This window comes from Scyliorhinus torazame, chromosome 2 (genome assembly GCF_047496885.1).
Source record: "Scyliorhinus torazame isolate Kashiwa2021f chromosome 2, sScyTor2.1, whole genome shotgun sequence".
Classification (NCBI taxonomy): Eukaryota; Metazoa; Chordata; class Chondrichthyes; order Carcharhiniformes; family Scyliorhinidae; genus Scyliorhinus; species Scyliorhinus torazame.
The window spans coordinates 119,843,049-119,857,191 of record NC_092708.1 but is presented as its reverse complement, the minus strand read 5'-3'; the positions used below and the strand labels follow the sequence as shown (position 1 = coordinate 119,857,191).

General features: G+C 44.5%; 1 protein-coding gene across 3 annotated transcripts in view; it reads right to left on the bottom strand.

The window, feature by feature from the left end:
* LOC140391472 (integrin alpha-6-like) overlaps positions 1 to 14,143 on the bottom strand; it is a 150,917-nt gene that overhangs the window by 35,846 nt on the left and 100,928 nt on the right. For all 3 annotated transcript variants that reach the window (XR_011935091.1, XM_072475979.1, XM_072475987.1), the window contains exons 10-14: positions 11,192 to 11,287; positions 9,252 to 9,313; positions 8,936 to 9,102; positions 5,158 to 5,298; positions 4,548 to 4,666 (exon numbers count right to left, since the gene is read on the bottom strand). Coding sequence is in view for 2 of the 3 variants with exons in the window: in XM_072475979.1 (XP_072332080.1) it covers positions 4,548 to 4,666; positions 5,158 to 5,298; positions 8,936 to 9,102; positions 9,252 to 9,313; positions 11,192 to 11,287 (585 nt within the window). In the remaining variant the exon portion in view is untranslated. The remainder of the gene's footprint in view (positions 1 to 4,547; positions 4,667 to 5,157; positions 5,299 to 8,935; positions 9,103 to 9,251; positions 9,314 to 11,191; positions 11,288 to 14,143) is intronic.

Below are 14,143 nucleotides of genomic sequence, written 5' to 3'. Positions count from 1 at the left end.
GGACGCAGAGAAGGCATTTGATAGGGTGGAGTGGGAGTATTTATGGGAAGTGTTAAGGAGGTTTGGGTTCGGGAACGGGTTTATTCGCTGGGTTAGACTACTTTATGGGGCACCAACGGCAAGCGTAGTTACAGGTCGACATAGATCGGAGTATTTCCGATTATATAGGGGAACAAGACAGGGATGCCCGCTGTCTCCATTGTTGTTTGCATTGGCAATCGAACCTCTGGCCATGGCGTTGAGAGACTCCAGGAAATGGAGAGGGGTGATTAGAGGGGGAGAAGAACACCGAGTCTCGTTATACGCGGATGACCTATTGTTATACGTGTCGGACCCAGCGGTGGGGATGATAGAGGTGATGCGAATTCTGAGGAGGTTCGGGGAATTTTCGGGGTATAGGTTAAACATGGGGAAGAGTGAATTATTTGTGATACATCCAGGGGACCAGAGTAGAGAGATAGAAGGCTTACCGCTGAGGAAAGTGGAAAGAAACTTCCGATACCTGGGGATTCAGATCGCTAGGAGCTGGGGAACCTTGCACAGACTTAATCTGACACGGCTGGTAGAACAAATGGAGGAGGACTTTAAGAGGTGAGGCATGCAGCCTTTATCGCTGGCGGGCAGGGTGCAGGCAATTAAGATGATGGTCCTCCCGAGGTTCTTATTTGTATTCCAATGTCTCCCTATTTTAATCACCAGGACCTTTAATAAAATAGACAGGAGCATTACGAGCTTCGTGTGGGCAGGGAAAGTTCCGAGAGTAAGGAGGGGGTTCCTTCAGCGAAGTAGGGACAGAGGAGGGCTGGCACTACCGAACTTGGGAGATTATTATTGGGCCGCCAATGTGGCAATGATACGTAAATGGATGATGGAGGGTGAGGGAGCGGCGTGGAAAAGGCTGGAGAGAAGGTCCTGTAAAGGGACGAGTCTAGAGGCGCTGGTGACGGCACCGCTACCGTTCTCACCTAAAAAGTTTACCACGAACCCGGTGGTGGCGCAACACTGAACATATGGGGACAGTGGAGGCGACAGAGAGGGGTGCGGGGTGCCCTGGTGGAATCCCCTATCAGGAACAACCATAGGTTCGCCCCAGGAAGAATGGATGGAGGATTTCAGAGTTGGTACCAGTTGGGAATTAGGAAGGTGGGAGATTTATTCATAGATGGGACTTTTGCGAGTTTGGGAGCATTGGAGGAAAAGTATAAGTTACCCCGGGGAAATTTCTTGAGATATATGCAGGTGAGGGCGTTTACTAGACAACAGGTGAGGGAATTTCCGCGGCTTCCGACACAGGGGATACAGGACAGGGTGCTTTCAGGGGTGTGGGTCGGAGAGGGCAAGGTGTCAGAGATTTACAGAGAGATGAGGGAAGAGGGTGAGGAGTCGGTGGGCGAACTAAAAGGATAGTGGGAAGAAGAATTAGGGAGGAGATAGAGGAGGGTATGTGGGCTGATGCCCTAAGCTGATGCCTCCTCTTCCTCATGCGCCAGGCTTAGCCTGATTCAATTTAAGGTGCTACATAGAGCACACATAACGGGGGCAAGATTGAGCAGGTTTTTTGGAGTGGAGAACAGATGTGGGAGGTGTGGCGGGAGCCCGGCAAACCACGCACATATGTTTTGGGCGTGCCCGGCACTGGAAGGATATTGGAAGGGAGTGACGGGAGTGATCTCGCAGGTGGTGAATGCCCGGGTCAAACCTAGCTGGGGGTTAGCTATATTTGGAGTTGCGGAAGAGCCGGGAGTGCAGGAGGCGAAAGAGGCTGATGTCGTGGCCTTTGCGTCCCTCGTAGCCCGGCGCAGGATCCTGCTCATGTGGAAGGAGGCGAAACCCCCCGGACTGGAGGTCTGGGTAAACACGATATGGCGGGGTTTATTAAACTGGAGCAGATAAAGTTTGCCCTGAGAGGATCGGCTCAAGGGTTCACCAGGCGGTGGCAGCCATTTCTCGACTACCTAGGGGAACGTTAGAGGGAAGACAGATGACCAGCAGCAGCAACCCAGGGGGAGGGGGGGGGGGGGGGGGGGGGCGGGAGGAGGTTTAGTTGAATATAGGTCAATTGAGAATGAGGTTTTGTTACTTGTGTATTATTATTATTATTATTATTATTATTATTGTTAAAAAAGTTTAAAATTTCTGTTTTGTTATTGTTATCGTTTCGTTCGTTTTGTAAGCGGGAAAAATGTTGTTCAGGGAAAAAAATTTCAATAAAATATATTTTTTTTAAAAAAGGTGATGTCAGGTGTGTAGATGAGAGTAGTGCAGTGGATGTAATTTACATGGATTTCAGCAAAACCTCTGACAAGGTTCCACATGGGAGACTTCTAAAGAAGACAAATGAACATGGAATACAGGGTATCTTGATAAGGTGGATTCAAAAGGGTGATGACAGATGGCTGCTTTGACGCCAGTGTCAAGTGGCGTACCACAGGGATCTGTGCTAGGTCCCCTATTTTTTGTCATTTATATAAACGACATAGAAGACTATGTGGGAGGTAGGATCAATAAGTTTGCGGATGATACAAAGATTGGCTGGGAGGTTTAACAGAGAGGTTGAGTGTCTTGGAAGATATAGATGAAATGGTCAGAAAAGTGGCAAATGGAATTTAACCCTGAAAAGAGAGAGGTGATACACTTCGGAAGGAGTAATGTGATAAGGAATTATTCAATGATTGGCCTGACACTGGGAAGTTCTGAGGAACAAAAGGACCTTGGGAGTGCTTGTCCATAGATCTCTGAAGGCAGAAGGACAGGTTAATAGGGTGGTGAAAAGGGCATATGGGACACTTGTCTTTATCAATTGAGGCATAGATTACAAAAACAGGGAGGTCATGTTGGAGTTGTATAGGACTTGAGGCCACAGCTGGAGTATGGTGTGCAATTCTGGTCACCACATTATAGGAAGGATGTGATTGCACTGGTGGGATTGCAGAGGCGATTCACCATGATGTTGCCTGGGATGATTATGAAGAGAGGTTGGACAGGCTTGGGTTGTATTCACTGGAGCAGAGAAAACTGAGGGGGTGACCTGATCGAGGTGTACAATATGGGGGGGAATGGAGAAGGCGGTAGGGAACAGCTGTTTCCCTTAGTTGAAGGGTCAGTTACAAGGAGACACAAGTTCAAGGTGAAGAGCAGGAGGTTTAAGGAAGATTTGAGGAAAACCCTTTTTCCCAGAGGATGGTGACGGTCTGGGAGGGTGGTAGTGGCTGATTGCCTCACATCCTTTAAAAGTATCTGGATGAGCACTTGGCACGTCATAACATTCAAGGCTATGGGCCAAGTGCTGGCAAATGGGTTTAGGCAAGGTCAGGTGCTTTTTATGCGGCGGTGTAGGTCCGATGGGCCGAATGGCCTCTTCTGTGCTGTATTATTCTGTAGTTCTCCCTCGAATTCTGAACTACTGCAGACTTACTCGGTTTACACTTGTTGCCAATATGGTGGCTAATGGAGACTTCCAGTGTAACGAGCCAAGGTAAACTAAACACAGGCACAGAGTCTCTCACCAGGTCTTCACTCTCCGGCTCCAGGATCTACTCTGCCCGGGACCCTGCTCCCAGGGCTTTGTGTTTTACCTCCATTGATCAGGGTTAGTGTGCCCCTGCGTGATAGGCCCTGAGCTGGTCATGTGGACTTGAGGGCTCGCCCCTTAAAGGGGCCACGCTACCACAGATGCCGAAACTTTCATTCCTGTCTTTGTTACTTCTGGACTTGACTATTGCAATATAGTCCCGAGTGGCCTCCCATATTCTACCCTCAGTAATTTGAGACCATCCAAAACTCTACTGCCTTTGTCCTTGCTCATAACTAGTTCCGTTAACACATTGCCCCTGTGCTCATTCTCCTTCAAGCAACACCTTGATTTTAAAATTCCCACCCTTGTTTTCAAAACTGTAAATGGCTGGGCCCTCTCCATGCCCATCATTTCTTTCATTCCTACAATCCTTTGCAATACCTGTATTCATCTAATCCTGGCCTCCTTAATTTGAATTATTCCACCATCGGCAACTCTGCTTTCAGTTGCCTGGACACAGGGTTCTGCAATTTCCTCCAACACCTTTCTATCTCCCTTTGCTTCTTTAAATTGCTCCTCAAAATCTCCCACTTTAACCAGGCTTGTAGTCAACTGCCCTAATATTGCCTCTTGTGGCTCGGGGACATTTTATTACATTAAATAAATACATGTTGTTGATTGACAACTTCAATGAACAAGTCAGAAGTTTTGCATGCTCTTAAGTATGCTGCTCTGGGCTGTCTACATTAGGCATATCTTCTTTCTAATTGCTTTAGTTTATTTTTTAAGTGAGCTTCAATCACTTCTTTGGGCAACTCCATTCAAATTATTACTGAGTTGACACATCTCACGGTGAAAATGCTGCGGATGCTGTAAGATCTGAAATAAAAACAATGCGGGAAATACTCAGAAAGACTGGCAGCATCCGTGGAGAGTGAAACAGAGTTAAAGTTTTGAGTTCAATATGACTTTTCTGCGGAACCCTATTGCCCATTGAATTTAAAAAGACAACTAGCCAAATAAAAAGACTTACTTGGGTAAAGGAATAAACTTGTCCTGCTGATTTGGATTCCTGGAACAAAATTCATAATCTAATTCAAGATTACTCTCGCAAATGCCATTGGTGCCGCAACCTTTCTTAAAAAATTCGACCTGTATCAAAACATTAATGAAAGAGTCCCATGACTGTATAATCCTGTAATGTTCACATGAAACAGACTTACTGCATTGTCTATGGCTGTCTGGGAAGCTGACTGCAATAGTATTCAAATATGTACATTGCTTGCAGCCAAAATAAAATGAGCACAAGAAGAATGCCAATGTACTTTTCCTGTGCCGCCGACATTTACAGTTTTTGGGAATATCACATGGACCTAATTTGTGTATATATATTTGATTTGCACACACTATTGGGAATAACATTCAAGTGAAGAATATACTATCACAGCATTGTAACATATATTTTTGGTTAGAATGAGAAACTTCACACAGAAGGCAAATTTTATTGTTTCTTTTTTTTTTAAATACCACAGGCAAAATAAAATTGATTATTATTCAATTCACAATGCAGAATGTGTACATTGAGGGAAATCAGAAACCCACATGCTACATAGGTGAGATCGACAACAAATTGGAAGCCTAACCTCTGAACGCTCAGGCTCACTCTCATCAAGGATAGGAAGCAAGTTGATTAAGTTAGGACGCTGTCTTCTCTTGCGTCGAGACTGCTTAAGCTTCACCCCAACCGTTATGGGAATTGGGCGCAGCTTATCTTGGATAAATTCCTGAAAATTCCAAATGAAATGGATTAATTTGCATTTTGATCCGTTTTGCCATCTTTCTATTAATATATAGAACTAGTGCTGAGAGTTACACAGACTGACTGACATCTGTTGTACATTTGGAAAGCGTTAGCAGTTTGTCACCTACAGACTTTATGCATTATGTTTTAAAGACTGGTATAAGGACCATCACAAACTGCCATGTGACAGGTTATACACCCCTAGAGGAATTTTGAATTAAGTGAAGTGACATCATAGCTACAATGATGATGCTAGAGATTTCTGTGCCTCAACAATACAAACACTCATACCGCAGAGAATGTGTTTAGGAAAGGAGCATCAGATGAATGACTGTTACACAATGAGGGAAGCTGTGGAGTTGGCAGAAGGGAAAGAACTGTTTGAACGTCAGTCGCCTGTCTGACTAGGGTGTCCAGCACTATAAAGTCCAATATGCACAGTCAGCTGTTAAGCGGGGGCTGGTTGATGTTGCTGTGTTTGGGTGTTTGTTTTATGGTTTCGTATTTATTAAAACATGCTTTATTGGAATAGGTTTTACAAAATTATTGATGTTTGCAGATTAGACAACAACATATAGTCGTGTATCATAAAATATGAAAATCTGTACAGGTCTGAATTCTACGCTCGTTTTACCCATGTGAGCAACGGGCCCAGATGTGTCTGCTTCCGCCCGTGAATGAAAGAATGCATACTGGCTGGCCAATTATGGGCCGGTCAGCGTGAAACAAGGTCGGACACTAACGCAGCCCTGACAAACTCGCCATAAACAGGCCCAGCCAGTGGACAACCAAGGGGGGTTGTCCAACCTGACTGTCTGCCCTCCATTCCGGCTACATTTTTAGCCAGACATCCATAGAGAGGGTGCACGCGAAGTCTACCGACACTGCAAAGACATTCTGTGCCTGGCAGGCACCACAGGGATTGGTGTGTCTTATTGACCCTCTTTTGTTTAAAATTTAGAGGACCCAATTCATTTTTTCCAATTAAAGGGCAATTTAGTCTGGCCAATCCACCTACCCTGCACATCTTTAGGTTGTGGGGACGAAACCCACGCAAACACGGGGAGAATGTGCAAACTCCACACGGACAGTGACCCATAGCTGGGATCGAACCTGGGACCTCGGTGCCATGAGGCAGCAGTGCTAACCACTGCGCCACCCTGCTGCCCCATTATTGACCCTTTTAATCAATCATGTCTTGGTTCAATGTTTTAAGTTTTATTTGTGATTTTGTTTTAAGGGGCTGCAACTTTAATTTATCCCTCAGTTTATTTGATTTAGCCCAATTGATTATTTGGTTGCGTGTGGCCCTGGTGGTGGGAGAGTGGCTGATGCTGGGTCCAATGGTGATTCGGCAGGGGGATTTGAAAGAAGCCCCGGCAGTTCCCTGATGGCTGCCTGGAATTGTAGAAGACAAATTTCACAGAAATAATGGCCTCAGCACCCAGCGACACAGCAGGAAGTAGGGCAATGCCAATGGGCACTTTGCCCCATGATTTCCTGATGACTGCCTGCACAGGGTGAAATACACATAGTATCAGATGAATCACAGAAAAATAGAGTGCAGAAAAGGCCCTCCGGCCCATCGAGAATGGGTCCATGCCGTGGGATGGTAAGAGGCAGCCACCCCACCAGACAGAAGTCTGGACAGAGGTGGTTGGCCAGGTGAACGGGCATGATGTGATGTACTGAACATGGATCCAGTGCCGGAAGCAGTTCAATAAATTGCATGTTCTGCAAGGATGAGTCCCAATCTGGAATGGAATGGAGTATAGATGTCTTAGAGGGTGGCATCAGTCACAGTGCTCAGGGATGCGACGCATAGTGCCAAAGGGCACATATACCCATCCCTGTGCATGCCAAGGGTGCGAGATTTGCTTCTTCCTAATTGGTTTCTCCCTCAGACGCACCACCCTCAGGACATGCTTCTGTCCTCAAGGACCACCCCCGGACATGCTTCTGTTCCCGAGGACCCCTCGTATGAAAATCTGAATAGGTCTGAATTCTGCGCTCGTTTTACACATGTGAGCAACAGGCCCAGATGTGTCTGCTTCCACTGGTGAATGAAAGAATGCATACTGGCTGGCCAATTATGGGCCGGCCAGCGTGAAACAAGGTTGGATACTAACGCAGCCCTGACAAACTCGCCATAAACAGGCCCAGCCAGTGGACAACCAAGGGGGGGATGTCCAACCTGACTGTCTGCCCTCCACTCCGGCTACATTTTTAGCCAGACATCCATACAGAGGGTGTACGTGAAATCTACTGACACTGCAAAGACATTCTGTGCCTGGTAGGCACCACCGGGATTGGTGTGTCTTATTGACCCTCTTTTTAAAAAGATTTAGAGCACCCAATTCATTTTTTCCAATTAAAGGGCAATTTAGCGTGGCCAATCCACCTACCCTGCTCTTTAGGTTGTGGGGACGAAACCCACACAAACATGGGAGGAATGTGCAAACTCCACACGGACAGTGACCCAGAGCCGGGATCGAACCTGGGACCTCGGCGCCATGAGGCAGCAGTGCTAACCACTGCACCACCGTGCTGCCCCATTATTGGGGCCCCCATGTCTGCTAATGATATGCAAATGGTACGTGCGTTCTGGACTGCATTGACGCTGCTGTCAAGGTGACGGAGAATTGCGATTTGGCGTGGAATCGGCGCCCGCCGCGATTTCGGCATCGAAACGGATTCTCCGCCCAATCGCATTTCGCGATTCCGCCGTCGGCCGACAGAGAATCCCGCCCATGGAGTCTTGCTCAAATATGTGAGATTAAGTTTTCAATCTAATTTCCTTAAAAATCTCGTATTGCAGTTCTTGCCTGTCTATAAGCACAGCCTTTGCTTCTTTCAAAAACATGAAAGGGAAATTAGGCCAATTGTGAATCAAGTTTACAAGTTCCAATTGCACAACCCATGCCCACGATGTCAGCTGGACCTCGGTACATCAATGTCTTCTGACAATAGAAACACACAGATCAAGCACAGCATAAGCCAGAGGAAATCCATTGCTCCCTCTGCATTTCCTGCACTATTGCTCAACCTCGGAACAGCTCCCGCTAATGCACCAGTGCTGACTTTTCAATTTCCTATCACAGCCATCTTCAAAATCAAATTGTCCCAATTGAATAATTTGGTCTATGGACACATATGCTTTCGCTATTGAGTTAACATTGCCTAAATTCAAATAGATCCTCTACTGCTGAAAAACAGGTCACAGAAATTTGTTCAGTATGTCACAAACTCCAGTATTTGTAGTCCTTAATTTATTAACTGATAGTCTGAAAAACTTAATCTGAATCTGTTCGATGGTTTAATAAATTTAAACAAATGATGATACTAATATTATTTCAAAGAACAAAGAAAAGTACAGCACAGAAACAGGACCTTCGGCCCTCCAAGCCCGTGCTGACCATGCTGCCCATCTAAACTAAAATTTTCTACACTTCCTGTGTCCGTATCCCTCTATTCTCATCCTATTCATGTATTTGTCTAGATGCCCCTTAAATGTCACTATCGTAAATACGAGTATTCGTATATATGAGTTCAATACGAGTATAGTCCCAGTCACCGATACAAAAAGACTGACTGAATGTTTAATATTAGAAAGTTCTTACGCGAAGCTGCATCTTTTCAGTGACACATTTCTCTTGGTTTTGTGCATCTAATTCAATGCTGCCAGAGATGTTGTAATCAGGAGTTACATCATGATTAAGAAATTTGAATCTTGATGGCAGTCCCATTTTATTTCTGTCAGCGTCAGCTTCAAGCTGATAATCTACAGCTAAATAGGAAATGAATCATTAATAACTTAGAAACATGGACAGAAAATAGGAGGAGCAGGCCATTCGGCCTTTCGAGCCTGCTCCAGCATTCATTGACAGCTAAAAGGAAAAATACAAAGATGAGGCGAGAGATTTTTAATTCACTTACTTATCCTGGCATTAAAATCACTTGGATGAGCTGTGTATTTGAAGCATGCTTTGACATCCATACTGCAAAGAATAAACAAATATAAGAATACAAGAACTAGAAGAGGGTAGGTGCAGATGTGATGGGTCAAATGTCTGCACCGTAGGGATTCTATATTCTATGTAAGAAACAGACCAAGAAACTGTGGAATAATCCATCTGTCAGTTGCTACAGGAATGGGTAAACACAACAAATTAGGGAAAAAAAATAGATCTGGGAGTCACAGTTGGGATGTAACTTTCTATTTGGCAAATGGAGAATAGATGGGAAGAAAGGTGGGCTTCTTAGTGCTAAAATGAACAATATTCTGTTGGTTTGGTGCTGTTACTGGTGCCATGATACTCGATTTCAACCCATTTGCCAAATATGAATCTCGTTATAGAAGCTTTCATTCCCAAGCCTGCAATAGTTACATTGCAGTTAGTTTTCAATGTGTAACTTCCCTGATCCAGCAAGGTTAGTCATATAACACGAGGGAACATTCAGTTCCTCATAAGAACTTTTTGAACAGCTGTTTTATGTTTTCTAATATTTTAGTTAATTTTAGCAGTCTGCCCCAATCTCTTCTGTTCTTTCTAACTTGGATGGTGTTTTAAAGTAGGCTTCACCTTGAGATCCTGCTTTACTCAGTTTCCGTGACTGTTCCGGTTTCCCTAACAGACTAGATCCCAATCTTTCCCTTACTGTGTAACAGCTAATGTCAGCCAATCTCCCTATTATTCCGGTTTGCAGATTCCAGCCGAATTTTCAATTTTGTTCCTCATACATGTTCACAACTTTTGAAGTAAGAGGGAGTGAGGTTCTTGGCAACATGTAGGTTTCTGCTGTGGGTCTTCCCTCATTTGATGGGTGAAGTCAACAATCGAGTCATGAAGGGCCTAGAATAGAAACTCAGGCGTACTCTGGAGATTAGGGAAGAGGATTGCTAAAGTTAAGGGTCAATCTCTGTTGAGTTACCAAACATTAAATATGCTTAAAAACTTGATTTTAAACCACTGAGACCACTTGATAATGGATTGAAGATCTGTCTTCTGCGAAATATATTTCCAATATTTTCTTAGAAAACATTAGTCGTCAATTACTTTGTCGCCATTTTAATTACAGGAAAGTATCCCGTTGTATGTGAAATAAATATCTGAGTCGCATGTCTACGAGACTTCAGAAACAGGTGAATCACTTCTAATTCCTTAATGCAAGGTTGACTGAAATATAGGAGAAACAGGAAGTACTGATCATCAGGCCGTACAGTTTTGTTCATGACCTCTGCAACTATCCTATCAAAGGCTTTGCAAGTAAGGCTCAGTCTGGCCAGCTATACAGGAGGGATTGTGGTTTTACACAGTTGATGCCTCGTCAGGTAGTCTGTATGTCTTTGTGATTGCAGTTATACTTAATCATGGAAGCAGCACTTGATCTTTCTATGTTTCAGTTCAAACTGCAAAGTGTGTCATTGCTGCGCAGTATCAAGCTGTTTCTGCTATGATTACGGGAACACTGCAGCCTAGATATTGGTTGATGCTGCAGCCAGCTTTCAGGAGTAAACTGGCCACCAGTTCTTCCAAAATGGTAGGCAACACCCATTCGCACATTCCAGATCACACTGCCGATGGCAGAAAAGGAGGCAGCCATGGCTATATTTAATGTGATACCAAGATTTCATACCCATTGCACCAGACAACACCTGCATCCTGAAAGACGCCTGTAAATCACCAGTCTGCCATCCTGGACAGATACCTGCCCCAACAACTATTCCCCAATTCCTTCACGTGCACCTATCGCCACTTGCCACTCCTCAACTTGATTCCAAAGCAGACTATCTTATTATACTGGTGAGAAACACAACGGCCGATCTTAAATTAACATAGATAGATAGAGACATTTTGTTATTTTTAATTTCTTACCAAAATCCTTTGAGATCAGGACAATTGTTTTTCTTAATATCAATATTCTTGGGTGAAGTTGTGACATATTTTGTAATTTCGATAACAGGTCGTGCCCTAGGAAAGAGATCAAGAACAAATAAGATAACTTGGCAAAAATCAAAACTTAGAAATGCCATATGGGTGAAAAGGCTCAAAAATAATTAAAGAGGAGATTGATGAAGCACTGATGATCATTATGATCGAGTTAAGAAACACCGAGTGAGGCATATGGAGGCATGGGTAGACTGGAAACAGGCTAACAATGTGCTAATATTCAGAAATTGTGCTCACTTGGCTTCTATGTAAAATAACGGAATGGATTGGAGGGGAGGATTATTTGTCCAATAATAATCCAGTAAACAGTAATCAACAGGAGTGCACCCGAAGTCGTCCCAGCCAGAAGCAGATGCAGAACTTGTGCCTGGCCTGACCGAGATTGTGTTGGTAATGTGAGGTTATGCTGGGTGGTCGACCCAGTGTGAAATGGGACTGCCAGTCGGGTTTGCACTGCATGTGGGTGGGTCAAATAGGAACCCAGCAGAGGGGCGGGGGTGGCAGGGTTTAAAATTGCACACATCCATGATGATGGTGAGAAGAACACCCAGCAATCAGTTGCCAGCAATCATTTGACGCAATGTTACCCTTGGTCGGGTTGATCATGTGGCCGATCCCTGAACATAAAATTCTGGCCCTAGATTGAAAAGAGGAAAACGCTGCCAGAAGTATCCTTGGCTGCTTTGAAGTAACATTCTACATCAACCGTGAAAAGTCCCGTCTCAATTCCCAATAAGCCTCCAATAAAGTTCCACATGAATGGAAATTCAAGGCATACATTGGGATAGGATAAGAAATTAACTGGAGAATAGAAAATAACTACTTGGTGGCTGGAATTTTATGCTTCTTTCAGTGGCGAATGGCAGATATTTTTCCAGCAGTAGGGGAGGTGTCTGGTGGTTTACTTACCGTGGGCCAATTGAGGCCCTTATGTTGCCAATCAGTGGCCTTCTGGTTGGGCACCTGGTGCACATTTGGAGAATCTCTCTCCTCCACTATCGCCACCCCCCCCCCCCCCCCCCCCCCCCCACCGTTCTTGGAGGCCAATCATCTCAGCCCCAGATTATCACTGGAGTTCCTCATGGTAGTGCCTTGGGTCCAACTATCTTCAGTTGTTTATCAATTACCTTTTCTCCATTGTAAGGTTTGAAGTGGCAATGATTGTCGAGTACCATTGATATCTCTTCACATAATGAAGCAGACCATGCCCGAATGCAGTCTGGACAGCATTCAGATTTGCTAAGTGGCAGGTAGCAATCGTGTCGCATAGCTGCCTGGCAATGACCATCTCCCCTTGACATCAATGGCATTACCTTCAATGAATCCTGCCTTTCTACAACTTGGTGGGGTGTCAATATTGAATAGAAACTCAACCGTCACATGAATACTATGGCTACAGAAGTAGACTAGAGGCTGGGAATTCTGTGGTGATTAACTCACCTCCTGACTCCCCAAAACCTGTACACCATCTACATTAGGGGCTGGTTTAGCACAGGGCTAAATCGCTGGCTTTGAAAGCAGACCAAGGCAGGCCAGCAGCACGGTTCATTTCCAGTACCAGCCTCCCTGAACAGGCACCGGAATGTGGCGACTAGGGACTTTTCACAGTAACTTCATTTGAAGCCTACTTGTGACAATAAGCGATTTTCATTTCATTTCATTTCATTCACAAGGCATAAATCCAGAGCGTCCACTTGCCTGGATGAGTGCAGCTCCAACAACACTCAGAAGCTTGACATCATCCAGGACAAAGCAGCCCGTTTGATCTACACTCCTTCAACATTCATCTCCTTCACCATCCGCACATCATGGTATCAGTGTTTATCATCTATAAAATGGTCTGCAACAATTTACCAAAGTTCCTTCGACAACATCGCCTATCCCTTGACCTCCACCACTCAAAATGGCCAGGGCAGCTGGTGCGTGAGAAAACCACGTTCCCCTCCAAGCCAAACACACCACTCAGACATAGAACAATATCACTGCTCCTTCACGGTCAGTGGGTCAAATACCCACTCCAACAGTATTGTTGGTGTACCTTCACCAGGATGGACTGCAGTGGTACAAGAAAGTGGCTTCTCAAAGATAATAAGTAACGGCCATTAATGTTGGTCGTGCCACATCCCCTTGAATGATTAAAAAAGGTCTAATCTGCATAAATGACCTGGGTTCAGAACCCAAATGTTAAAAAGTCACCAAATTTGTAAATAGAGCGGCAATGTTAAAAAGTCACCAAATTTGTAAATAGAGCGGCATTCAAAGTGGAAGAGGCACACTGAATTCACACAATAAAAGTGCTGGACATAGTAATGGAAAATACATGAAATAAGTATTCCATGACTGCTGTAGTGGATGGTGTTCATACTCCCTAATGATCCAACTAAATACAGAATAGTAATCAACGAAATGAACAGAATATTGAAATGCATTGTCAAAGCTGTAGAAAGTTAGAAATTATGATCACACTCTAATACTGTGGCAGACTGTACACCTGGAGCACTGATTGGAGTCTGGTCACTGAGACGCAAGGGAGACATTCAATGTCTGGTTGCAATGTAGACAATAGCCATGAGATCGACCCCAAGGGATGAATTAACCACCCATGGACAGGTTTGCAGTGGAGTACGATTAACTTCTACCTGTATGATTTTGTTGCTAACATTGCTAAAATTCTAAGCCCTATAGGGAAGGTTAAGGCAAGGTTGGAACACCAATAGGTTTAAGTCTATGGGTTTATTGCCGACCAATAAACATGAGGAAAATTTATTCCTATAGCATGATAGCACATAAAATACTGCAACCAATTTAAAGGAGCATCATAATTGTTCCTGGAGAGCTGGAGGTATCATAGGTGATAGAAATTGACTTTTCTAGTCA